General features: G+C 37.7%; 2 protein-coding genes across 3 annotated transcripts in view; both read right to left on the bottom strand.

The window, feature by feature from the left end:
* Positions 1-406: 406 nt before the first annotated feature.
* On the bottom strand, positions 407-17,129 carry cfap36 (cilia and flagella associated protein 36). Of its 2 annotated transcripts, XM_034681916.1 has the most exons (12): positions 16,482-17,003; positions 16,004-16,068; positions 15,775-15,876; positions 9,821-9,935; positions 9,628-9,715; positions 6,597-6,756; positions 6,298-6,381; positions 4,243-4,333; positions 3,931-4,112; positions 3,488-3,661; positions 2,869-2,979; positions 407-1,369 (listed from the first exon to the last, which is right to left on the bottom strand). In XM_034681916.1, the coding sequence occupies exons 1-12, from the start codon at positions 16,585-16,587 to the stop codon at positions 1,286-1,288; spliced, it is 1,362 nt and encodes a 453-aa protein (XP_034537807.1). In that variant the 5' UTR covers positions 16,588-17,003; the 3' UTR covers positions 407-1,285. The 2 variants fall into 2 exon arrangements, with proteins under 2 accessions (XP_034537807.1, XP_034537808.1); XM_034681917.1 differs by lacking the exon at positions 2,869-2,979 and having other exon boundaries at positions 16,482-17,129.
* A 2,055-nt stretch (positions 17,130-19,184) lies between these two features.
* Positions 19,185-26,276, bottom strand: part of LOC117811564 (inactive phospholipase D5-like) — a 62,309-nt gene continuing 55,217 nt past the window's right edge. Inside the window, exon 10 of the mRNA XM_034681914.1 lies at positions 19,185-24,661. Coding sequence (XP_034537805.1) covers positions 24,111-24,661 — 551 coding nt within the window. The 3' untranslated portion in view covers positions 19,185-24,110. The remainder of the gene's footprint in view (positions 24,662-26,276) is intronic.

Genomic DNA, 26,276 nt, shown 5'->3' with positions numbered 1-26,276 from the left:
CCCTCTGGTGTTTTTTAACAGCATAGTGTGTTTTGACATGATTTTGTACCAGGATGAGACCCATGCATAGTATTTGGTCTCATCCAAAAGTGCTGAAAATACAAATGAGATTTTCCATTTTCATTCCATCAGATTACAACATTCTGCACTCTCTTCATCCTGATCTGTAACATCAGTCTTTTTTTTTTAGTTATATTTTTTACCTTTATTTTATTGGACAGCTGAAGAGACACGGGAAATATGGGGAGTAGAGAGTGGGGGAAGACATGCAGGAAATGGTCGACCGAACGGAAATCGAACCGGCGACCCCTGCGACGAGGACTGTAGCCTCTGTTTGTGGGGTGCTTAGACCGCTAGGCCACCAGCATCCCACAACAGAGTCTGTACTGACACACAGAGTCCGGGGTCGTTTCTATAAAATGTGATTTATTAAACAGCATACAGGAAATACTGCGTTCATTATAGAAAGCGACACACTGTTCTCTTGGCCCCTTTATGAACACATAGTTATCATCATCTGTCCAACCTCAACATAGCTCTGCTGTCATGTTATCAGCCTTATGATGTTCCACCCAACGTAAATAAGACTTTACACTTGTGTTAGCAAATGTTACCTCATCTCAACATTAACCCTTAACTCACTGATACAAAGCCAGACCAGCTGTGCCTAACATTAAGTCTGTATGTTTTTTTGAATGTAGCTTTGAGATGTGTCCATAATCACTCCTCCACTGTTCTCTACATTATGGCTCAATCTATAGTGAGCAGAAAAATAGATAATGAGTCATACTGACCAGTGTAGTGTTGCATAATAATCATTTACATATCTATGAATAGTGAAGCTCTGAAATGTAAGATTTTTTTAGACCATTATTAACCATTCAGGGACTTCTTCCAGGCATTCAACATAGCCTGCTGTTTGACTGCCTCGTCCTTGTGCTTCTCAGTTTGCCTGATATTTTCATATCTTGCTCGGTCAAACATATGTGACTGGCTAAAAGGTCTTACAAATACTTGAATGGTCTCTTGTTAGCGAAGACTGACGCATACTGAACTGGTACATCTGAAAAAAAAAAAAAAAAAAGATGCACCTTCTTCCTCTATAGACAGCACTGAAAAGAACGCTGATGAAGGAAGACCTCATACTAGTTATGTATCTTTGGAAACCCCTCCACTGAAAGGTGAATTATCTGGCTGAAGGAGGCTGTGTAAAGGAAGTCTTATGTCTGACTGACAGAGTACACAGATGGGATAGAAGTCAGAATATTGCAGTATAAGAAGGAAGTTACTTCTTGATTACTTCCTCCTTCAGCTTGTCAGCCAGATGTTTTCTCTTCTGCAGCTTCTTCTTCTCCTCTGCAGATATCTCCTGTGTGAAGAGAGCAGACCAGGCAGGAGGGTAAACAACCACAAAGAGCAGATGATGAACACTACTGCTGGCTTACTTAATGTTGAGGGAGGGAAGAAGTACAGCACCACATGCATAGAAGCACAACTTGAAGCACTAAGCAAAAGCAGCTAGTGTGAGGATTTTGGCTCCGTCTACATTTTCAGGGGTTTCAATGAAATATTTCAACAGCATATAGATCTAAAGAGCTCCATCTGCAGTCGATGGCTGGGTGTGTAAGGTAGAGACAAATACGGTGGCCCTGTAGGACAAAACAAATCTACAAAAGATGAAACACTTTTACAAAGTTGAAGACAAATTTACATTTTTGGAAAACATTTTTACATTTTCATAAACAAAATTACATCAGAAAAACACTTTTACCAAGGCCAAAACAAATTTACATTTAAGGAAACAAATTTAAAAAAGATGAAACCCTTTTACAAAGCTGGAGACAATTTTACAAATGACGGAACACTTTTACCATTAAGTCTGACTCTTTTTAGATTTTAAGATCTATCTACGATAAGGTGGACGAGCTAACCCAGCACCAGAGGGAATACTGGCAGAGTAGCATCATGCTAACAGAGCTAACACCAGACATGAACGCCACATTGGAAGGATTTCACCTGCTGTGGGTGGACAGGATACAGGAGAGCAAGACTGAACTAACTGGCAAAGAAGGCCAGCTCAGCTCAGTACTGGACCCTTTTGAGGTGGTGGCTGACAGGAGAATTATGGCCAAGCTGTCGTCTCTGATGAACATTTCTTTCCTATATATATATATTCTTGTTGAAATTATTGTACTGTACACCTTCTTGTTTACTGCTGTAACTCCATGAATTATCCCGCTGTGGGACGAATAAAGGAGTATCTTATCTTATTTTTATCCTGACTCCCTTTAGCCTGAGGCTATGTGGTCTAAGGCCGTTTCATCTGAATTCTGACACATGATGAAGCTTTTCCGGAGACATGATGCTTTTTCATCTGAGGTCTGACACCTCACTCTGAGACCCGAGGATGTCCTAATATGTAAACCATGTCCATCTCCGTTTGGTTTCTCTCCATCCAAACAAACTAAATGACCCCTCACTCGATCACTTCCGGATCACTTCTGGATCACTTCTGGTATTTGGTACATTCCCCTTCCATAAAAATGAAATGTTAATTTGTTTCAGCAATAGTAAAAGTGTTCCGTAGTTTGTAAAATTGTCTTTTGTAAATATGTTTCCTTAAATGTAAATTTGTTGTGGCCTTGGTAAAAGGGTTTTGCTGATTTTCTGGAATTTGGTTTTATAAAACGTAAAAATCTTTCCCAAAATGTAAATTTGTCTCCAACTTTGTAAAAGGGTTTGATCTTTTGTAAATTAATTTTGTCCTTCAGGGCCAAAGCCTTAGCACTACACAGCAAAACCTCAGCGTCACACTTCACACAGATGAGCACGCGTGTTCACATCAGGCAGGAGCAGCTGATGGATCACCTTTTGTTTGGAGGAGTTAGCAGTAGAGTGTTGTGCTGGTGTAGAAGGAGTAAGAGGAGGAGGAGGAGGAGGGGTACAGGCCCCATTTCTCTGTGACTGCCCCACTGCCTCCTGGTAAGTCGCACCAGGTTAGATACAGAACAGAGGGAAATGCAGAACAAAAAAGGCAATAAAGAATAAGTTCAGAAGGATGATTTAAGGTGAAAGAAAGTAAAATAAAAGAGGTCAAAGAAAATCAAAAACAAAAAATACATGAGCAAAATTAAAAAGATGGCTGACAGATGACTTATTCATATGATCAGGTCCTGGCCCAATTCATTCTGCACCAGATCAGCTCTTAAATAATCTGTATTTACAATAGATTCTATAAATAACTCTATATTCATGAAGGAATTTGAATCTGACACCTGCCGAATGTGCAGTAATGTTGACTGTGGTAGAAAGGAAAAAAGTCAGCTACCATTGACTCAGTGTTTGCATTACCAAAGTGTTATTCATAGATTAAGGCCAAGGCAGACAAAAAGAACAGGTACAAAGAAATATTCAGTGTTCCTAACAGTCAGGGGACTCATCGTGACCTTTGACCCGACATGTGAAAGAGGGAGCAGGCAGTATTTACCGGGGTTGTGCTGCTGGTTGTGGTAGTTGTGGTTGTGGTGGCTGGTAACTCCTCTGGTGTGGTCGTCTGCTTGCTTTTCTGCTGTTCTTTCTTCAGTGCATGCAGCTTGTCTCGCTGCTGACGGAGATATGTCGCCCTCTGCTGGAGCTCCTCCTGCTGAGACGCCGTCAACTCCTGCAGGATGGAGGGAGGTGAAGGTGAGACAACAGGAGTACCAGTCTTAATCTAACCATTCACAAGAAAACATTATGCACACTTGAATAAGGACATAATTATATTGGATTAACTACTTTTGAGTTTATAGGATGTGTGTGTCTAAAAGGTTGGCTCAATCACCTTTCTCACTAGGCTAACCACATACAGCCTGTGAATCACACTTAACACCACACCCTACTCCATCTCACAGACTGTGAGCACTGTATCTCACAGGCTCACTGACTCACAGTGTATGGCTTAGAGAAGCCAGCCTCTCTGTGCGCCTCCTCCAGGTATGCCTCGGCTGCATTCTGGCTGCTGCTGCTCTGCTGCTTGGACTCAGGATTGAGGCTGACTGAGGGTTCAGAGGGCTTCACTGCAGCTCTGACTGCTGGGAGGACTCTGGACTCCACACCGTTACTGCCACTGTCTGTAAAAATGCATAACCGTGATATTTAGAGGTTAGAGATGCTTTGAAAACTACTATTTGGATTAAGTCAAGTTTTCTCAGGTTCAAACAAAGCAAGAAAATTAAACAAATGAAAGCTTTTCTTAGTTACCTGGCTTGGGTTTAGGTGTGGAGCTGCTTTTAGCTGCACTTCCTGTGGCAACGGTCTTGCTATCTTCTTTTTTTGAAGGTTTGCTGTTGACCTGGAAAGAGGGACTGCGGTTATTAATATATTATTAATGCTACAACCACTGCATTGAACTGAAGCCACTTTTGTAACCTGGTAATGCTAATTCAACATTTATGTTTCAAATTTCTGGATTCTTGCAAACATCAGCTCCTTTTCGGGTTGATCTGTTTCTATTTTCTGTCCTTCCACATGTACCTGACCAGGCAGAAATGTACACTTAGGCAGCTCTGCCTCTGATGGTAAAGCTGTGTGCCCATTGGTCTGAAACTAATAAGCTTATGTTGCCTTTAAAACGTATTAATTGTGGAAAAAAACTGTGTCTGTGTATTGTGAATGCAATCACTTTTTTCCCCTACATGTATTTCTGCAAGGTCTTCAGTAATGTTGTACCCCAGAACATTTTAAGGGATCTGCCAGTGTCCTGAAAAATGAAATGATGTGTGTGTTGCAAAAAAAGCTGATTAACTGATTCTATGACTTAAGATCACATTTTCAGGCCATGAAAAGAAAACCTGGTCACACTAGAAGCTAGGAGAATCTAGCAAACAACCGCTAATAATGCTGTGAAGACATGTCCAAGGAAAGGATGTAAGTGAGGTGTAAAGTGTGGTTTACACAATGCTGCAAAGACACAACCCAAGAGACCTCATGCAATGCTCTTAACTGAATGCAGAGTAGGGAGAAAGGAGCAATTCTGAAGCTTGAACCATAAGGTAATGTGTGCTACAACACTGACTGCTAATGAACTGAACACGAAGCATCTCTGCATTTTCACATGACCCCTGAATATCTAAAGGCTGTTTTTTATATCAAATTATTTGTGTATAAATTGCAAAAACTAACATTTGTATCAAAATATTCTATTGATATCACAAGAGCAACATCACTTATTAGATTTAAAAACTACAAAGCTGCCACTAGACATACAAAATGTTATTATCGTGCCAAAGGTTGCACTTCTACTTTGTGTTTGAACATGATGTCAATACTTGTTTAGTAAACAAACATTTTGGTATCAGAGAAAACCCTCTTCCTGTGCCAAAAATTAACTTGCAACTCTAGAAAGTTTTAAGATAGGTGGCAATCCATTCTATCCTTCTTCAAAACTCTGTAGTTTTTGCCTCCTGATTAACAACCCCCCACCCCCCATGTCTGTTTTTCTCCTTCTTACTTTTTTTTTTTACAACTTTGTATTTATTTTTGATTATTAATTCATTTTATTATATTTAGTTTTATTAATATATTACAATTATAACTGTTATTAACATTAATACTATATATAGATATTTTTTGGGAGATATGTCATGTTTTTTTTTTTTCTCTATGCTCACTGAAAAATTGAAATGGGAATTTATGGCTTGTATTATTATTTTTGTACTTCAATACTTGGGATGCACAGTATTCCATTGTAATAGTCACTCACTATACATGTCTTTGCTTTTGTGACTTTCGAAGTTCATCTGTCATTGTATAATTAATTGTAATTGTAAATTGGAATTTGCCATATTTCTCAATAAAAATATTTATAAAAAAAAAAAAATAACTTGATATTCAGCCGAATTCACATAAACCAAGCCACTACTTGCCCATTTATTTCACATGGTGTTATGAAGTGGATGCATCCCTAAGACTGGGCACTAACTGTGTCACTAGATAAATCATAGCTACAGAACTGTATGTACTTATACTTATGTATGTTCTATGTCTACTTGTATTGTCTACTAGTATCTATAATAAGACGGTCCCTAATGGACAACTACCTTAGGAAGCTGGGAGGGTGAGGGTTGGCTGGGTAAATGATTTATTTTTCTATTGTCCTGTTTGTCTTGTTTTTCTATTTACTTGGGGATTTTTTGTTCTATTCTATGCAGATACGCTGATTTATTCTTACTCTTGTGTGACATCATTTTGTACTGTCTGCAAAAATTTTAGAAAAAGATAGGAAAAAGAAAACAACTAGCTACATGCTTCAGTTACCGGGTTCGATTCAGCGTGTCCATTCACCAGTGGAAGGTGGTGACCATTACTGCCGCTGGTGTCACCGGCCCCCTTGGTTTTGGTCTTTGCATGGAATAAAAAGCAAAGTGGAAATAAAGTTATAAAAATGGGGTTTAATGGATCAGACAAGAAACATTAAGCATGTAAAAAATGTTTCATATCTTAGGGTTCTCGTTGCTTGCACAAAAAGCCTCACAGGACTCCTGTGGAGTTCTAAAACTGGGTTTGTACGAAAGTCTCATTTGGATCCAACAGCTGATGATCTCATGAGGCCTTACCTTGGCAGTGTTGCCCTGTTGGCTGGGAGCAGACGTGGCATTATGGGCTTCCCTGCTCTCTACCACTGGCTTATCAGAGCAGCTGCTGGAAGTGGAACCAACCTCTTCCCCTAATCGCATCCTCCTGGACATTTCCTCATCATACTCCTCTTTTGACTTTCTGTGGAAAAAGTAAAATCAGAGGGAAGAAAGCGTCCACTCTGAGATTTGATACTGTTTGAATGAATGCAACATGAATTGTTACACTTGATAAAAACTTTGCAAAAGAAAATTGTAATTCTTCACAAGCCTGAAATGTCTTAAGAGGCCACGCTCTTTAACATTTAAGAGCTCACTTAGGCTGTTTCAGAGTATGATTAGTAACCCAGGTGTAATAAAAGCCAAGTTAATCTACAGTAAAGCAGATTCCATTGTCCAGTTAGCCTTTAACCATGCTGTGGCCCAGCTTGCTCACAGGGATCACCAGGGCACCACACACAGATCCTTTAATTTGATTTATTCAACAACGTGAATTCTAGTAAGACTTCTACAAAAGCATGGACTACTTTGGTTGTAGATGGAGAGAAATCATGAGCTACAGCCATTAAAGGATAGTCTAATGCAGGGGTTCCCAAACTTTTCAGCCTGTGACCCAAAAAATACAGATGCCAAAGACTCGCGACCCCCACTATCCCTTGAAGTGGTTTAATGTGGCTTCATTTAGCTGGTCTGCAGGAAATAAGCCTGCCTATATGAGCATGTGGCTGTGTTTCCTGTGCCGTTATGAATTAACCTACTGCTACTGATGCTTTTGATAATTAACTGTTCACTAACCCTAAACTTAGGAGTCATCTGGCAAAAAGAAAGGCTGAAAACTCATCACATTTTCTATTTTCAAGGTTTTATTTCAAGTTTAGCTACTAATTTTGTCAAAATTGTGTACTATAATTGGTAAAATGTACAATTTTTAAGAAAACTTAAAAAATATATATTCTGGAAGACATCTCACGACCCACCACTTGTGTCTCGCGACTCCTCGGGGGGGTCCCGACCCACACTTTGGGAACCCCTAGTCTAATGCACAGACCTAACAAGTCATCAAGATTGATGAGAGCATAGAACTAAAACTTTGCCAAAAATAAACATTTCAATCTTTAAGTAGTGTCGGTTTTGAAAAATTTTCAAGAGAAGAGAAGTGTCATGCAAAGGTCTCAATTAGATGTATGTTTGTTTGGATGCTGTTTATCCACTGATGTTTGTTTTCTTATAAACAAATCGATACTACATGAAGGAAAGGGTAGCAGTTTGATGGAGGCAATTCTAGCTGTTAATGGGCCTGTGCCTGGTCAGAAATCCTGTATCCGGAAGGACGCACATTTTGACAGCTATACCATAGAACTGTCAATCAAGCCTAAAGCCATTTCTTAAATGTTTGAATCAAACATCCCTTTAACCACAAGTCATCAAAAGATTCCAACATGTGTAAACCAGTAAGAGTTAGCAACACCCGCACAGTTTCATCCAACTGAAAAAATAATCACTGTTTTGCTTTCGGCTACTCTACCATTCTGTGCTCGGGCAAACCATCAGATTTGTAGACCAAATAGATATCCCATTTATTATTATTATTATTATTATTATTATTATTATTATTTTTATTTTATTTTTTAAGTTATATTTTTGGCCTTTTTGCCTTTATTTATTTTTTATAGGACAGCTGAAGAGAGACAGGAAATGTGGGGAGTAGAGAGTGGGGGAAGACATGCAGGAAATGGTCGACCGGCAGGGAATCGAACCGGCAACCCCTGCCATGAGGACTGTAGCCTCTGTACGTTGGGCGATTAGACCGCTAGGCCACCAGCATGTCTTCAATACTGCTTGTAAAATAAGCCGCAATGCAACCTTTAAAAAAGCAAATAATCAATTAATTTTTAAATTTGTAATCTTATAAATGATCTGCGCAATGATTTTGCACCAACAGAAAACCTCGTGAAATTTGCTTAGTCATGTCAGCTGAAAATGAAACTTAGCTTGTAAGTATAAAATATGCTTCTGATTAGTAATCCGCATCCTTCCCGTAGCATGTGAGCTCTCCCTCAAAGTTGGAAAGCTGTTTCATCACGATGTGGTGTATCATTTGAAATCAAGAGCTAATCAGGGCAATAAATAAAATCCTTCATGGTGCATTCAAGTGCTGAAAAGAAAGTGGGTTGCAGAAAAGCCTTGTAATGGCAGTGTGCCATATCTTGAAGGCGAGGAAATGCAGTAGAGCACAGTGCTGATTAGCAGCCAGTGTACCCTGGTAAGACAAAGGGGATGAAATACTTTTTTTCTCAGTTGCTTGTTTAGTGTCAATCCCTCCAACCTAAATTAGCTGAACCCTAAGGAGCTTAACTGTGGTCCCATTAGACTCAGTGTGTTCTACTTGGCCAGGCTGCCTGCAAAATCTCATTAGAGAGCAGAGGTAGGAGCTTCTAGAAAGCTGGACACACACACAGCCAGTGTGTACATACAGAGAATCTGGACATATCAGAATGGTGTAATGATGAATGAACTCAGTCCTAATTTAAAGATGACTGTATTATGTTAGCAGCTAAAAAGGACATACAAATATTTACTGACTTAATCTAGTACATATCTTCACTTTTCAAAAATAATGTTACTGTTTTTTTTGTTTTTTTTGCTCTAATAAATGAGACAAAAATATTCAATTTAAGCTGGTAATTATAATGCCAACAATACATTTTTAAAAGTGAACAGTTGAGGATTGAAATACCAAACTAGGTCAACATTTGTAACATGTAAACATTGTAATTGACTGCCATCGTATACAGCTGATTCATTCAGTATCGAAGGCATAAAGTGTAGGCACAGTAGGGTCAGGTTTTGGCTCCCTTATTGTTGCCATCCAAAACATTATAATTCCATAACTAGGGGTTCATTGTGTACTTTGATTCCACTTGTATGTTTAACTCACTCAGTTTCAAATCTAGTGGAAATAAATCGCTAAAAGTCAAAAGACTGTCCATCAAAGAAGAAGAGGAGAACTTACTTGAGAACCTCTTGCAGGATTTTCATCTCTTGCTCCTGCAACTCTGCCATCACATCCACGCCGTCAGTCAGACACTCCGGGAGTGCCCCTATACAAACACACACACACAGGCTCATGTTAGTGGCAGCTCCATCAGTACTGTTGTCTTGTTTTTGAGTTTGCCTTTGGTTGTATCCACTGTATGTGTGCATACCATTTCTTTCTTTAATGACCCTGAGGGCTTGAAGCTGCAGCTCCATGTTCTTCTGGACCATCAGTGAGCGAAACATCTGGAAGTCGTCTGTTGCCAAGACTGGCTGAAACACAGACTAGACAACAAAACCAACAATACATAAGAGACTGAATAATCATCATATACACAGGATAGTTATGGGTGACTGGTAACACAACAAGGCAGGAGGTGGATAGGATCATTCACAACATCATCATATCAGTTTAATTAAGTCTTAGGTCATTTTTAGTTCTGAGCATATCCATGAAGATTAATCTCACTTCATTCCCCAATTAAGTCTCAAGATTATTGATTCAATTAAAATGATCACAATCAGTTTGATGGTGGGACACTGTTCCCAAACAGCTTTCTATAATGGAACTTTTATTTATTCATTTATTGATTTTAATCAGGGGTACATGAGCTAACACTGAACAGTGTATGAAAATGATAAATATAATGCAAATATAAAAACAGACCAAGCATACCAACAAGAAAAAAAGAGGACAAAAAATGAGAAACATGATTATGTTTCGGGAATGGTCAACCTTCATTTTGAACAATCTGTCAGTGAGTTAATGAAGAATGCTGGCCTAACTACATAATACTGTTATGGTCCAGTTTAGTTGTAATGGTGTTATGAGGCATAGAAATACAGAATAAAGAATTTTTGCACATAGCTAATTGGAGCTATTCTGCACCTCTGTATATACTTTATTATCATTTTATTTTAATCTATTTTATTTGATCTTTATCTTATTTTATTCCTTCTTCTATCAATATTTTAACTTTCTTACATACTGTTTATAAGAGCTCTGTAATGACCGTATTTCCCTCCCTGGGATAAATAAAATATTTCTGATTCCAATTCTGTTTCTGTTTCTGATCTGATTCTGAATAGGCTTAAGTTTCAAGATGACTCAACTATTTGTAGTTTAAGTGCAGAAATAGAATAACAATCTTTTTTTTGCATGTTACTTCATATAAGAGGGGCGGAGGCTTAAGTCAATATGAAAATAGCTTCTAAACAAAAAAAGGACCAAAACACTATGACAGTTTTGTTATTGTTTGGAGGAACTTGTATGTCATTCTCTTATAAACTCAAAATGGTTCAGGGGATGGGATAAGGAATCCACAGATTTTAGCAGGAGGCACACATGTGAGTCACCAGCATAAAGGTAACACAAGGTGTTATCATTTTTCTGAAAGGAAACATGTTCATGTTTCTGTAGATTAAAGCTGGCCTCACAATGGATCCCTAACACCAGGACTACAGAAAAAGAAGAGAAAAGCTGACCAACAGCTGAAAGCTATCAGATCTGTTTGGGTGCCACTTAGTCTTAACTTTCATGTAAGCTTCCTGTCTGTAGTGAAAGGTATGTCAGACATCTAGGCTAATGCTGAGCAAATCTGTGTACCATACCTTTAATGCATATTAACTGTACTGACTACAACTGTGTCACCAGCTTCTTAGTCTCATTGCTCAGCAGAATCCTATTGCACATAAAGAGCACTGATATAAAATGTTCTGTTCTCTTGTTTTTATTCCATCATAAAAAGTTCTACTTAAGAATATTGATGACAGACTTGTCGCAACATAAAGTACTTTTCAGATTTTTTTTTTTTTTTTGTCGGAAAGAAAGAAAAATAGTGAAAAAATCAAAGTGAAGAATGCTCAAAAAATTTTTCAAAAAGAGAGAACCTGCACTGTTTCTGTTAGGGTTTCCACAAGACGGTCTAGATCTTAATCCATCACAATACATCCTCCTAACGAAATTGTTATTACTAGCAAGAAGGTGTATTTTGTTTCAGTGGATTAAAGACAAACCACCAACAGTAACACAGTGGAACAGAGAAATACACAAGGTTATACCAAAGGAAAGCCTCTAAAATGGAACAACGATAGTTTTTTTAAATTTGGCAACCAGTCTTAGTTTATCTACCTTATGAATTATAGACGTGTTACAAAAAGGTGGAGTGCCTCCCAATTTGAACCTTATTCCATAAATAAGAATTGAATTTTCCTATCTCCTTTTGCAGTTTTGGCGGGATGCCGTTTGCCCTCTCCTTCTCTTAGGAGGGTTTGTGGCGTGGTGCCATATATCTGTTGACCTCTTTACCAATGTATGTTTTACTACTTAAGCAGCATATGATGAGATAAGATATTACTTTATTGATCCCCCAGGGGGGAAATTCAGTTGTTACAGCAACCCAGACATAACTACAATCAAGAAGTTTCAATAAGTAAAATAAAATAAAATAAGTAAAAATAAAAATAAATAAGTAAAGATAGAATACAATTTAGATATATACAATGTTACAAATATGCTATTAGATTAAATAGCAGTAGTTACAGGCAGTATTAAAAATGATTCAGTAGTGACAGGTTGACATGGTGTGATTATGGTTGGTAATGACAGATTAGCAATAAATAAAAATAAATCTGGGTATGTAATATGACCGTGAGTTGTAGTAAACAATAATAATGTAATATAACAGAATATAATATGGCAAAGATAAATAGATAATATAATATATTATGCATTATAATGCCAGCAGCAGTCAGAGTCAGTTCGGGATGAGATGATGGAGTGTGACAGACAATGCAGGGATGGAATGGACCGTGGTAGGATGATGCGCTGTAGCTATGAGATATTTCTATTTAGTTGTGAGTCTTGATCTGGGGGCTGTCGGGTCATTATCTTCTTGTTTTGTCTTGTTTTTGTCTTGTAAATTATTTTGATGCTTTGTCTTTGTCGTCTTTTGTCTTCTTTGTCTTGTACTGATTTGTATTGTTATTTTTTGTCTTTCTGTTTTTTGTTGTTGTTGATATCCACTTTGAAAATTAATATATATATATATGTACACAAAAAGCAAGAACCTGTTACATAAACCAAACCAGACCAAGCTAGGTAAGTGTGAAACTTCTGGTGTAAGCAGCAGAAACCCCATCAATACTATAGGGGTGAGTATTGCCAAGAACCTCACGATACTTGGTTCACAATACGATAGTTTCACGATATTTCATGATATCACAATATTGTGATATATTGCGATATTGTACACAGTAAACTAAGAAAAAATAGAGATGGTGTGTATGTAAATCACACAATATTACTCAAAATTGAAAGGACAAATTAGGTCTAAGCTATTTGATTGAAAACAACTTTTCGACTTTATTGTTTCTGAAATACTGAAGTTGTATTTTAGTTCCAACTCGGCTAAAATGTGAATTTTTATTATTACAAAAATATCGATATTAAGAGTTGAAATATCAATATCATATTGGAGGTCAAAGTATCACGATATATGGCTGTATCAATATTTTTTCACACCTCTACAATACCATGTATTAAATCTACTCAGAGTATCACATGTAAAACTCAAAACTCAACATTTAACTCCCTTATTTTTGTAATATTAGATAAATAACTGTACACTTAACTGTCTCTCAAGAATGTGTTAAGATGGCAGATCACGTTTTGATTGGCTTTTGCCAGACACAGCACACGTGACAATCAAGGCTGTCCAAACAATCACTGCATGCCAAAACAGTAAGTTTTAAGTATCTATTTGATATCCTATTTTAGTTTGAAGTGAACACAGACTACATAATTATTTGTAGTTTTTGTAGCTATGAAAGCAAAATAATAGCACCAAAGTATTTGGAGGTCCACATTACTATAGAACTGAACCTCCTCTGGAAACATTTAAAACACGATGATGAAAATAAATAAGGTCAACAACCACTCCTTATTTGCGGCAGAACATATTTTCTAATTTAGATTGAATGTAATTTCTCATTCTCCATAAATGCTTACCATAATGTGAATAAGACCTTGAATTACATAGTAAGAAGGCTCCTGTGGATTTAACTGTTACTACTACTATATTTGGTAATTAGCAAGATCCAAGTCTCTTGTGGACTGTGATGAAATCCGGAACTCCTTAGCTGCCAACACCTTGTGATCGGTGCCAGGGAAAATCTATTGATAGACTGTAATATTTTAAACTGTGACTACTTTTACCCCAAAATCCTCATTCAACCTTTAAAACCTCATGCTATTTGGCAAGTGGTTGTCTGAAACAACCCGTGTGAACAGTTACAACTTAGACAACTAAAACAGAACCACATCTTCACACACGCGCACGCGCACACACACACGCACACGCACACACACACGCACACACACACGCACACACACACACACACACACACACACACACACACACACACACACACACACACACACACACACACACACACACACACACAGTTTCATCTTTCAGGACAGCAATTTTGTTTACAAGGTCTAGTAGTGTTACAGGACATGGTGGATACGCTCTTATAAAGAAGAGTAATTATGAGGGAAACACAAGATGGGTATGCAATTAACAACTTGTTACCACAATCTATGGTTGAGATCGTAGGCTAAATGGAGAGGGTTAAAGACTAAATAGGCAATCTGCTCCTCTGCCCCTGCCACTTAATTACTACCTTGATTAACATTAATGTAAGTGACTTAGCAACATAGAGATTGATGTCATACAATCAAACCACTTAAAGTTATATGGAGACTAAAGAAGGGCTTGACCGTCACAATTTCATGCAGGGAAAAATTTGGAAGGAACTGCAATCTTGTCTTGTCTACTTGGAGCAGAACTGTTGCCTGTCATAGAGATGACTCCCCAACAAAATATTAGACTAATAGAATATTTTTGTCAACTTTTCAGTAGTTCAGATATTACTACAGTAAAACATTTGTTTCTGATGAAATTCTCCCCTCAGATGCTTAGAATGTGTCTTGACAAATGCTTGCAACACAAGAGCGCTGCTATATGTGATTAGGGCTGCAATGATTAGTCGACATAATGGATTACATCGACTACAAAAATGTGTCGACGTGGAAAACGTCATATTATAGTTGTTAACTGTTAATGTTGTATGATATGATGTCTCCAGGAGACCATAACAACAATAAGTAGCTCGTTCAGTGACAGACTTCTTCACCCGCGGTGTCTCACGGAGAGATACCGCAGGTCTTTTCTTCCTGCAGTGGTCAGACTCTATAACCAATAATATATATATATATATATGTTGTAGATATGCTTTTTTTTTCGCCTCTTTGATTTTAATTTTAATTTTAATTGCTAATTACTTTTTAATAATTGTTACTTTATAGGCTCTTGTTTGCTTTATATATATTTTTTGCACTGTCTACTTGCTACTGTGACACTTGAATTTCCCCATTGTGGGACGAGTAAAGGACTTTCTTCTTCTTCTTTTAAAATCACATGCCGGCCGGTACATGTTGTCTCTTGAACTAGCGTTCATTCTGAGTTGTAAAAATCTGTCCAATTTGTCTGTTATGAAGCAGATTACTATTAATTTAATAAGATATTTACGCAGTAAGAAATCGGTGACAATTTGTTTAACTTACTGCACTGTTATAAAACATGATATATATAGCCTTAAAATAGTAAAATAATACAAAAACAACAATACTCTATTTTGTTCCTTCTATTTAAGTTGTGCTAAGCAAAGGCGTGTGGATGAGTTTGTGATGAGGAGAGACTCATGCACCCCTCAAATACTTGAGCCAAATAATCGTGACTAATCAAAAAAATAATCAATAGATTAGTCGACACCAAAAATAATCATTAGCTGCAGCCCTGTATGTGATATATATTCAGTTTACTGTTAGGAAATAACATCATGGCTCTAAATCAGGGCTTAAAGACAAATGTGATTTTTGTGATTTTCATTTAATTAATTCACATTGTATCTTTTGAAATAAAAGCCTGTGTCATGCTATCCTTGCACAGAGTTACAAAAACAGCACAACTGCAGTTATGTAAGTAAATCCCAGCCCTGATTCTCTATTCAGGTTAAGTTGAAGGCTGACACTGTTGTGCCAACAAGGAGCTTAACGTACCTGCAGTGTTTTTGACTTGGCAAAAGGAGAGGTGCATGCCTCCAGAAACTGTTGCTCGTTGATGCCTACCTCCTGCATGTAATTATCTAACAGCTTCTCCACCTGCAAAAAGAAAAGCAGCTTACATCAGATCTGTTTCATGAGTCAGCAATATGAAGCCACTGATGAGGAGGCAAATTCAATCAGAGATATGTCATCTCACAGACGTGGAGCAAAAGGCTGTACTCACCAGTTTTTTATACTGCGCGTGGATATCTGTGTATGACAACTTATTTTCATCCTCGTCATCAAAAACTAAAAGAGGTATAAACATCATGTTATTAACGCAGCAGACAGACAAACAACACTTCTTCTACTTTCTGTGTTTACCTTTATTAAACTTACGAATACAAGTAGCCAATGTTCACACTTAGCAAAGTATGTCAACTTCACAACACGACATTCCCCATGCTATGACTTGCTACCTTTATGTGTCTTTTGAATCCTTACAATGAAGGAACTCTTGAGACAGTCTGATTAGCTGCTCGGATATAGGAGTGAAGTAAAGTGCACTGTGAAAAGTTTTACTACAGAATAAATAGGTCAACAAAAACATCACAGTCACACGTTAGCTTTCACAGTTAGCTTAGCCAAAGTGCTCACAGTCCTCAGCTCAAGGGAGGTTTTTAGTGTGTCCACGCTGAACACGGGACACAGCCTATGTTTACCTGTGCATCTGTGTTCCATAAAGTCCGTGACAGGTATGACCCACTCCGGGCTTCCTAGGTAGCCTACGATGCTCTCAATCACCCACTCGCTGTCATCCTCAGCCATGTTGGCTGCAGCTGCTCGGTAATGTAAACGACAACAGCTCCAGGAACAGTAATGTTCTTCAGGTCTGCGCGTCCAGCTCCAGAGTTACTCCAAATCACTCGGACGGAAAAACACATCTGGCTTATTTCCCTTCATGATGTGGTCCCCATGGCGCTGAATGGACGCTGTTTATGTCTCTCTCCTGACGGGACGGAGTAGCCTCCGTTCAGAGAAACGCACTCATGAATCTGCAGAGCACGGTGGTGACGCCTAATCGGTTGCTAAGGCAACAGTTACGTCATTCCACTGCTGTGTTGGTTGGAGCTCGAGCCCAGGTATGTATTTAGTACAGGTACCAGTCACCAGAATCTCTGCTGCCGTCTCTGTTTCAAACTCCGCACCACATATCCCATGTTTTGTCTACATGATTTTGCAGCAAATGTAATGTATAAAAACTAATTATCAAATATTTATTTAACCAAATGAATACAAGTTTATCTATTACCAATAGATACCTGGCTACAAATACGACGCTATGAAAATAGGCAGCTCTCCAACAAGTTAGCGCGGGGCTTCTCAAAGTGTGGGTCGGGACCCTGGGGGGTCGCGAGACACAAATGGTGGGGTCATGGGATGTCTTCCAGAATGTGTAAAAAAAATAGTTATCTAAACATATTTATTATTATTATTATTATTATTATTATTATTATTACTATTTATCTTTGTTTATTTACCATGTTTATCTTCCCTTTTGTTTGTACTGCTTATTATTATTATTATTATTATTATTATTATTATTATTATTATTATTATTATTTTTATTTATTATTATTATTATGTTTGTATTTTTTGTATTTATAAATTTTCTCTAATCTTTGTTGGTTTTGTGTTACAGATATACAATTTGTTAACTTGTGCTGAACAAAGAAATACTGAAAAAATGCAACAAAAAAAAGCTGAATGACAAAAGTTATCTAAAAACAGTACATTTGACCCATCATAGTAAAACATATCGACAAAAATAGTAGCTAAACCTGAAATAAAACCTTGAAAATAGAAAGTGTAATGAGTTTTCTGCCTTTCTCTTTGTCAGATGACTCCTAAGTTTAGGGTTAGTGAGCAGTTAATTATCAAAAGCATCACTAGCAGTAGATTATTTCATAACAGCACAAGAAACACAGCGACATGCTCATATAGGAAGGCTAATTTTCTGCAGACCAGGTAAATGAAGCCACATTAAAACACTTTGAGGGACAGTGGGGGTCCCAAGTCTTTGGCACCTATATTTTGGGGGTTGCGGGCTGAAAAGTTTGGAACCCTTAAGTTAGAGTACTTGCAATGAAAATATAACGTATTCAACTCAATTCAACTCAACTCAACTCAACTCAACTTTATTTATATAGCACCTTTCATACATAAAAACATGCAGCCCAAAGTGCTTCACAGAATAACAGAGACAGAAAACAACAGCAATGGTAAAATTATAAAAAGCATGATTATAAATAAAACACTTAAAAATAAAATAAAATCAATACAGTAAAATTAATAAAATAAGTAAAAGTGGAAAGAAAAGTTAAAAATAAGGTAGCGTTACCAAGATCAGATGAATACAAGAAATAAATAGATAAATAAATAATTAAATAAGATAAATAAATGTTAAAGCAATGATTACAATAATAATGATTACGATAATACATAGAATAATTAAAGTAATAATGCAGTCCAGGGCTAAAAATAAATTACTCCAAATTAAAAGCTAGATTAAAAAGGTAAGTATTGAGTTTACTTTTAAGCAACTATGATTAAGAAAATATATGCCTTACCTTGATTCCCTTTATAAATAACATAGTTACACTAAGAGGCCTATCACTACTGCATTAAAGTAGGACTTACTGTTCTGGGTGGTAAATTGTTTTTTTTTTCAAGTAATCTGCTAATATTTTTTTATTTAATCAACTTGTTTTCAGCTAAAATAAGTATAGTGATGAATGATTTCACATTAGACCAACATGATATCATGACAATGTTTTTTCAGTAATTCAAACCTCAACATTATTTAGAATATATGAATTCATTAAAACGATAATAAAAAAAAGTTAATGCTAACTTTAAAAAGTGGAGCCCTTAAATTATATTGACACTTGTCCATGGGAAATTTATCTGACATTATCAAAAAAGTGGTGGGTTAATTTTCTTTTAAATTACTTTATTGTATTATCTAATTGCACACGCTGTTGGATTGTTGTGATTTTTAAAAAAATCAACTGCCTTTTCTATCAATCTAAATAGATAATATAGCAAAAGAGTGATAAATCTCTGCTGAAAGATTGATTAAGCCTGTGAATTTTCAGAAGTAAGTATATTAAGGTCATCTAGAGTGGTGAATCGAATTAACATAAGTGATAATTTCCTGTCTGCAGCCAGCCAGTATGTTATAGCAACCTAAATACTCCTCTGCTTGGCCAGTGGCCATGTCGGCTGCATATAGGTCCAGACGGTCACAGGGCAGTGATGTACAGGATTAACTTCTGAAGAAAGCCATGCTGCTTTGATTAACAGTCTTTGTGATAAGAAACAGAAGCCAATTAATGTTCAACACAAACACTGACACAGAAAGCCAAGAGTAAATATTTTTTTATTAAGAGTAAAAACTTAGCAATCAGTTTATTCAGTAGTGTGCATTAGCAAGAGGTTTCAATAAATATACATTCCTTCTTTATTCTTAAAGGTATATAAGATTTCATTGTTATCATACTCTCTAGAAAGGCTCTACTGTGCACAGTTCATAAAGGCAGGGCATGCAAGCAGCAGGCATGCCGAAGAATGCAACAGAGTAAAGGTAGGCAACATTAAAAAGCTTTAACAGCAAGCATATAGTGCTGCCCTCTGTCTTTCAGTAAAGCAAAACATATACTTGACAAAGGACTCAGAAATGCTGAACTTTCTTAAATCATATGAGACAGACTGTCATACAAAAACATTCTTTTTTTTTTTCATTAAATTGATGTTAACATGTGGCAGACTGTTAACTGTTGCTGATTTTAAACCTCAGCATGTGTGAGCCGTGTCTCCCTGCTGAAAATGTCCCATTAAAGATGTAGTCCTGTTCCCTGCTAAAATAGTCCTTTTTAATGAACAAAATATTTTAAAATAATTCACATAAATACATACATATATATGTAAATACAGGAGCATTAGCAGCACTCCTGCCCTCTCTCAGTGAGACAATCAAAGATAATAGCAGCGTAACATAGCAACCCTGACTCCAGACCAGCTGTCAGATTACAAGCAGTACAGTGTGTTGATGTAGTGCGTGTGTGTTCAAGTTGTACAGCTCTGTGTGAAAAAGAAACATTTGTTTTTGCTTCATATCAGTGTAGGTGTTTAATACTGTTTAAGGTACATAAAAGGTTTGGGCACACATACAGCAGCAAGTATTCAAGTTTTGCATGTTAGATTTAAAATGTGTCACTGTTATGACATTATTATTACATTAATTTTGTTTTATACTTGAAATATGAACTTCCTGTACTAATTTAAGAGTAAAATATGTTTATTTGTTTTTATAAAAGACTAATCATCTGATCCTGTCATACCAATACAAGGTAAATCCAGTTCAAACTTGAGCAGCACAATCCCTTACATTGCCTTGATGCTGCCCTCAAAACATTTTGTATAAGACGAGAAATATAAACACAGGAGTGAACCCACTTGTAATCTGGTTCGAGGCTGATTCAACAAACACTGCTGCAGATAAACTTAGGTGAAATGTTCATCCCTATGACATCCTCTAGATGGCAGAATTCACTCATCACAGCTAGATTTCAATGTTCCTGTGTTTTTTTTAATGCCAATTGTGGGATTAGGAGTTCAGCTACAGGTGCCAAACCTGCACATATTCAAGAAGCATGTATGAAAAAACTTAGTCTGTATTATGGCTTATATTTAGCCTATAGAACACAGAGACTAGAACCATGCACTGTGTTTGAAATATTGTGATATTTCCAAAAACGTCACCCTCAATAAAGCCCCTCACCCTTCTTGCAGTGTAACTCCAGAATACATATTACGCCCGTGCTAGTTTCACATTAAAGTGCTGACCATATCACCCTACATATTGTTTATGAAAAATCACTATGTTGCTCTCTAAGTGTTCTTCAGATTTCTTGATATATGGCTCCAGAAGGTAAAACTGATTCTACATTGTAAACCTACAAGCACTGTTACAAAAATCTTCACACACAGCTAAGAGTATGTAAAGATCTGCAACTGTCATGCAATCATCCAATTAAAATGAAAGCAGCAAAACGCTCTCAGACAAGGGTAAATGAGTCAATACTTTTGCTTACAATCTTGTATTTTTGAGCTCTACCTGCACATGGTAAAGGTGATAGATATATACAATTACAGACATGACATTACAGAGCAGCATGTCCTTGAGGTTAAACTGCAGCAATTGCAACTGTCAAGCTCTGTTAAAAATTCAGTGTATTGATTTGTCTGACAGCACAGACCCTCTGGCCCCTTCTTCTAAATGCTCCTTCAGTATTTGTCCAATAGGTCACTACACTGCATTTGTTAGAATACTATAGATAATCATTTGACTCCTCTTTGTGTCGTGGGTGTCTATATGGAGACTGGAATAATTATCCATAAGGTCCCTTTCAGACCAATAGCTTGTTTTCCTCAGGGGGAAAAAAAACCTGCATTCGACTTAAACAAATGAAGGCTGTCATTTGTTAATGTAAATTGATTGAAAATTACACCCCATAATATATTTGTGTTATGTAAGAAACGCTGTACAATAGTGGCGTCTCCTAATCCCCTTACGTCCTCCATAAAATAAAACGTCCACCACCCTGCTGTGGAGAGATTAACGATGCATCATGTCAGGGATTATGTAACTACTCTGTGCAGTGTTTAATTCCGAAGGTATTGATATGAAGAAATGATGGACACGATCAATCGCTTTAGAGCCATAGTTCATATACTGGGTCACCTGTAGACTGTATACAACATGGATGTAATCTAATTGACATCAGCCATTGGTTTCTGAAGCAGAGAAAGCCCGGGGATGGTGATCATTATATTGGAAATGCTGACTCAACCTAACAGTTGGTTGACCTGAAGTTGAGGCAGACCTTTAGATGCCTCAGCCCTGCCTAAACTTTTAAAATTATGACTTCAAAGTCATTAGTTAAAAAATATTCTCCCATGCACAGTTTTTAAAAAAAAGAGCAATGGGGCTTTTAAGACAAAAAATCAATTAGTGTTATGCATGAGCCAGGTAAACGCCCCAACAAAGCATTAGATTTAATTGCAGTAGACCCCACCATTACAGGTGCTAACGGCACTATTACTGTTTGCGTTACCGTTTAAGATGAAATATGTGAAGACAACGGATATCTAGGGATCGAACGAATCCTTTGGAAAAGTATGATGATGTCGAAATATACAGCAAATTTAAATTTAGGAGACACAACATAATTCTTGGTGGCTGTGCTTGTTGCGTAAAGCTGCTTTCATGTTGCTTATTTTATTTTTTAGGTCTTCTACCGTGCGCTCAGAAACACCACATACATTAACTTAAGCCAAACTTTCCCTTTCTCCTTGTTTGTTATCTTTGAAGATTGACTTGCCGATAATAGCTGTTTGATCATTCTACATTCTTGGAATAAAATATCAATTTCTTCCGCTGAAATTTTTTTTTCTTGATCTTCTCTCAGTCACACCGGTACCGCTGGCCATGTTTATTGTTGTTTATGCGTAGTAGGCGTGCACAATTCTAATTTGTTGGATAGGGGGTTTTCCAGGAGGTTTCCTGGACATGTGACGTTTTGCACCAGCCTCGCTTTCATGGCACAATTAGTTAATTGGCCAATTATTTGCAGTCGTGCATGCAGCTAACTCTACAGCCAAAAGACTAATGCTCCCGTTTGTGTAATGGCTGGACGTGCATACGGGCCCTGGGCTTTTGGGGCCAGCCCCAAGTGGAGACTTAAGGAACAGCAGTTTTAAGCACTTCTACTTTGGCTTCACTATTTCACACTGGAGGTTGCTCAGTATGAGTGTGGTTTTGAGTCTAAACTAAATAGCATTTTTGTTGCTTTAATGTAAACATTCAATAACCATTCAGTGTGTTAATACTGTTGTAATTATAGATCAGTTAAAGTCTAAGTGAGCATTTGTAGTAATCAGTGTCAGCCAGCGTTATCTGTGGTTATATGTAAGGCTACAGTTTAAAGTGTCTATTATCATGCATTTGATATGCTAGACTGAATGTAAGACGTGGATGTTAGCTCTGGTAATGAAAAGTGGAACCAGTGCTCAAGTGCTTTCAACCTGACACCACAATAACAGCCAGCAGGGGGCGACTCTTGGTCTTAAGTTGTAGTTGATACTTTCGGCTATTTTTCAACACAGCATGGTGTTCATTTTTTCATTGTGGTCCCTCTTAAAGAGAGAAAGGTAAAAATCAGGGCATGCTCTTAGGTGTGGTGGCTTGTGATTGACAATATGCTACCACAGGGCCTGGAAATTATCTTTTCAGTTGTTCTAATATACTAATAGATGCTCTAAGGAGTAAGCTGTTCGTTTTTAATGTAAGTATACTGGGTTTAAGAGCCAGTCTTTGGTTTTTCAGAATCATAATCCTCAATTAACATCATAAGGAATTGTTACACATTGCAAACACACCTACTGTAGAGATAGCTGTAACACAGCTTTGCTAAACCCTTTCTCCTCTCCAGCTCCACACCTCAAATATCTAAATATGTTCACTTCAGGCTCCAGATTTTTTTTAAATGAAGCAGCCGAAATGCCAAAGTTGGGGCTTCAAAGAGAGTAGTAAATGACCAAAAAGTGACGTCAAAGGTGTTACGTCTACATTTTATACACAGTCTTTGATGCTGATTAACTCACTGAGAAAACTGCTGAGAATGCTCAAAACTATTTCAAACTAGGCCAAAGTTTTCACTAGAAATCATAGTGCAACAGCAATAAGATATCCATGACTTGAAAAGCTGTAGTGTAATTCTTCCATTATTTTAGGAGGTAAGTTAAATGCTAAATGTAGCTAATGCAAGTAAATGTGCAGCATATCCTCCCCTCTGTGCCCCTTTTTAAAGGATGTCAGATACTGACTGCCAAAAACTGCTAAGGTGGGCAATAGTTAGGCGATCAAATAGACTTCATATGTTTTTTTGTTGTTGTTGTTTTGCTAGGGAGCACTAAACAAGGAGGGAAAAAGTGAAAGAAGTAGCAAGGTTGTAGGTTATAACTCAGTGTATTGATCAGTGTTTCTTAATGTTTTGGTTTCATCCTTAAAAAAGTTCATGAAAAGTGCCAGACTGCAGTGGAGCCTTTTCTTCCTTTCTAAGTTCTTCCATCTGCATTGTCAAGTCCTTCAAATCAGATTTTACAAAAATCTTCAGGTTCTTCAAAGTGGTGATAATAAAATGCTACGAGACCCAGTGTATCAAGTCGATCATCCCTGGAAGAGAGCAAACATCAGTTGTTAAAAAGGAACATACAATGTTCAGTGGTCACAGGGGCACGTTCAAGATCTCTCGGCTGCCACTGCTCTCTGCTGATTGACTGGGTGGAAATGTTGGATTGTCACGGTAATTATCATTGATTTGCGCCTGTCTGGTGTCAAGGTGACTCATTTTCACGTGTCCCCTCTCTTGGTAACTGTCCATGATTGGTACCATTCCATTGGCCTTGCCTTGGCCACTTACTTTGCTAAGTCTGTCCTCGTGGTGTCTTGTTTTAATTGCCCTCTGTCTGTCGTCCTTGTGATTGTTTCTCATAGGTGCAGGGACGTTATCATGGTGACCTGTTTTGATAGGCACTGGTACATTGTCTATGTGGCTGGCTTTGACTGGCACCAGCCTGTTAATGTGGTGCTTGTTGCAGACGGGGATCTTGTTGGCCTGCAGAGAGTGAGTATAATGTGAAAACCAGTCCCTCTCGAAAGCAGCTCGAAGCTGGTCCACCACTGTAGAGTTTCTGTCCTCGATGCCCTCTGGATGACTGATCACCAAGCCGACTCCTGCGTTGTAGGCAAACTCATTTCCCATCCAGTCAAGGTTACCTGTCAGCACACAGAGGGAGAAATAAAGTTTTAGGTCAAAAATGTCCTAGCACATCAAAGTCCTACTGCTCCTTCAAGTTTCTCACCTTAAACTTTAGAATAGGTCTACGTTGTTATGGCAATCCCTGATCATTGCTTTGCTTTCTCTTTGCTTGATAGATAAATAGCAGATCGATACCACTTTCATGTTAGAACAGAGCTGCAGACAGGAGGTAATCAGCTTAGCTAAGCATAAAAACTTAAAGCAAGTGGAAACAGCTAGCGTAGCTCTCTCTGAACTTGAAAAATTATGACTACCAGCACTTTTAAAGGTCACTGATGAATACCTTGTTTCTTGATTGATAAATCCATACATAGACAGTTATGTGAGAGCAACAATTTGTGATGTTTCTATAGAAGTGTAGTGCCATGACTATGTCTTGGGTGCTTCCTGGATACAAGGTGAAAGGATACACTCTTGTTTGTAAAGTAGCTGGACTCATCTGTTAAAGCCTTTGAGTATAAACCTGCCATTAAGCATCTTTTTTTGGAACAAATTCTCCTCCCCTTTTGCTACCCTGATCCCACCATTTTCAGAATCCCATCACTATGTGTAACACCCCCCTGAGCTAGCAAGCAACACGCTGTAAATAGCAAGGTTTGAATCATGCAAAAAAGACATGCCTGCTAAGTGCAGATTAAGATTTCTTATTCAGCCAAAGCGTTGCTGCTGCATCCTGGGATAATGTGGCCTATTGGTGTTGGATTTAAATGACCACCAACCATGTGTAGTTTTTTCCTAGTGTCAAAATAAAAGCCTTTTAACATATAACATTTTATTCATCTTCTCGTGACATTGTGTTGACTCTGCAAAAGTTTGTGTATAGCGGCCTCTTCTCCAATTGTATTTAATCAATTTTGTATTATTGGTGTATATTTTGACATATATGTCCATGTTTTTACCTGTGTAGCTGTATATATACTGTATATGTATGCTTATGTATTTCTATGGGTATATGTATGTATGTACTTATGTGGGCGTGTCTGTGCTTATCAAGGGTGAGGTTCCGGTGGCTGGTGGTGAGGCTTTCAGCAGTGTGACTGCCCCCTGGTCGCTGGCTGTAGGTCAAAAAATCTGTCTCCCCCATTCATTTGAATGGGGGAGCAGTCAAACTTTAAAAAATAAATACACGTCTTACGAATGTTTCTCATATCCGTATGCTGTGATGATATGTAGTTAGTATTTGACTGTTTTGTGTCCAAGGCCTCTTTTTCTTGAAACGTTTCTTTTTTGTTAGTTATTAGAGGTTAAAAAATGGGGTTTTACTTCCAGGTTTCCTTTGATTCCGCCATGGAGTTAAACTTCAAAGGACACATAGCGTCTTGTGACGTCACGCTGTAGGGCGGAGCTTATTACAGTGGCTTCACAGGCTCTGGCTGCACAATGGCGGCGCCCAGGAGCGGGATTTTTTGGCTTCAGAACCGTACAACGGGAAGAGGCGGAGCAACGCTGTCCATTTTTATTTACAGTCTATGGTGCTTATACATGTCCACGCAGGCAGATCTATGTGGGTATAGATAATTAACTACTTATTTCTAAATGAGGTTTTGGTCAGCTATGCATTCTTTTCTCTTT

This window comes from Notolabrus celidotus, chromosome 4, assembly GCF_009762535.1.
Source record: "Notolabrus celidotus isolate fNotCel1 chromosome 4, fNotCel1.pri, whole genome shotgun sequence".
NCBI lineage: Eukaryota > Metazoa > Chordata > Actinopteri > Labriformes > Labridae > Notolabrus > Notolabrus celidotus.
The sequence above is the reverse complement of the archived record's forward strand: the minus strand, read 5'-3'. Positions and strand labels throughout refer to the sequence as shown.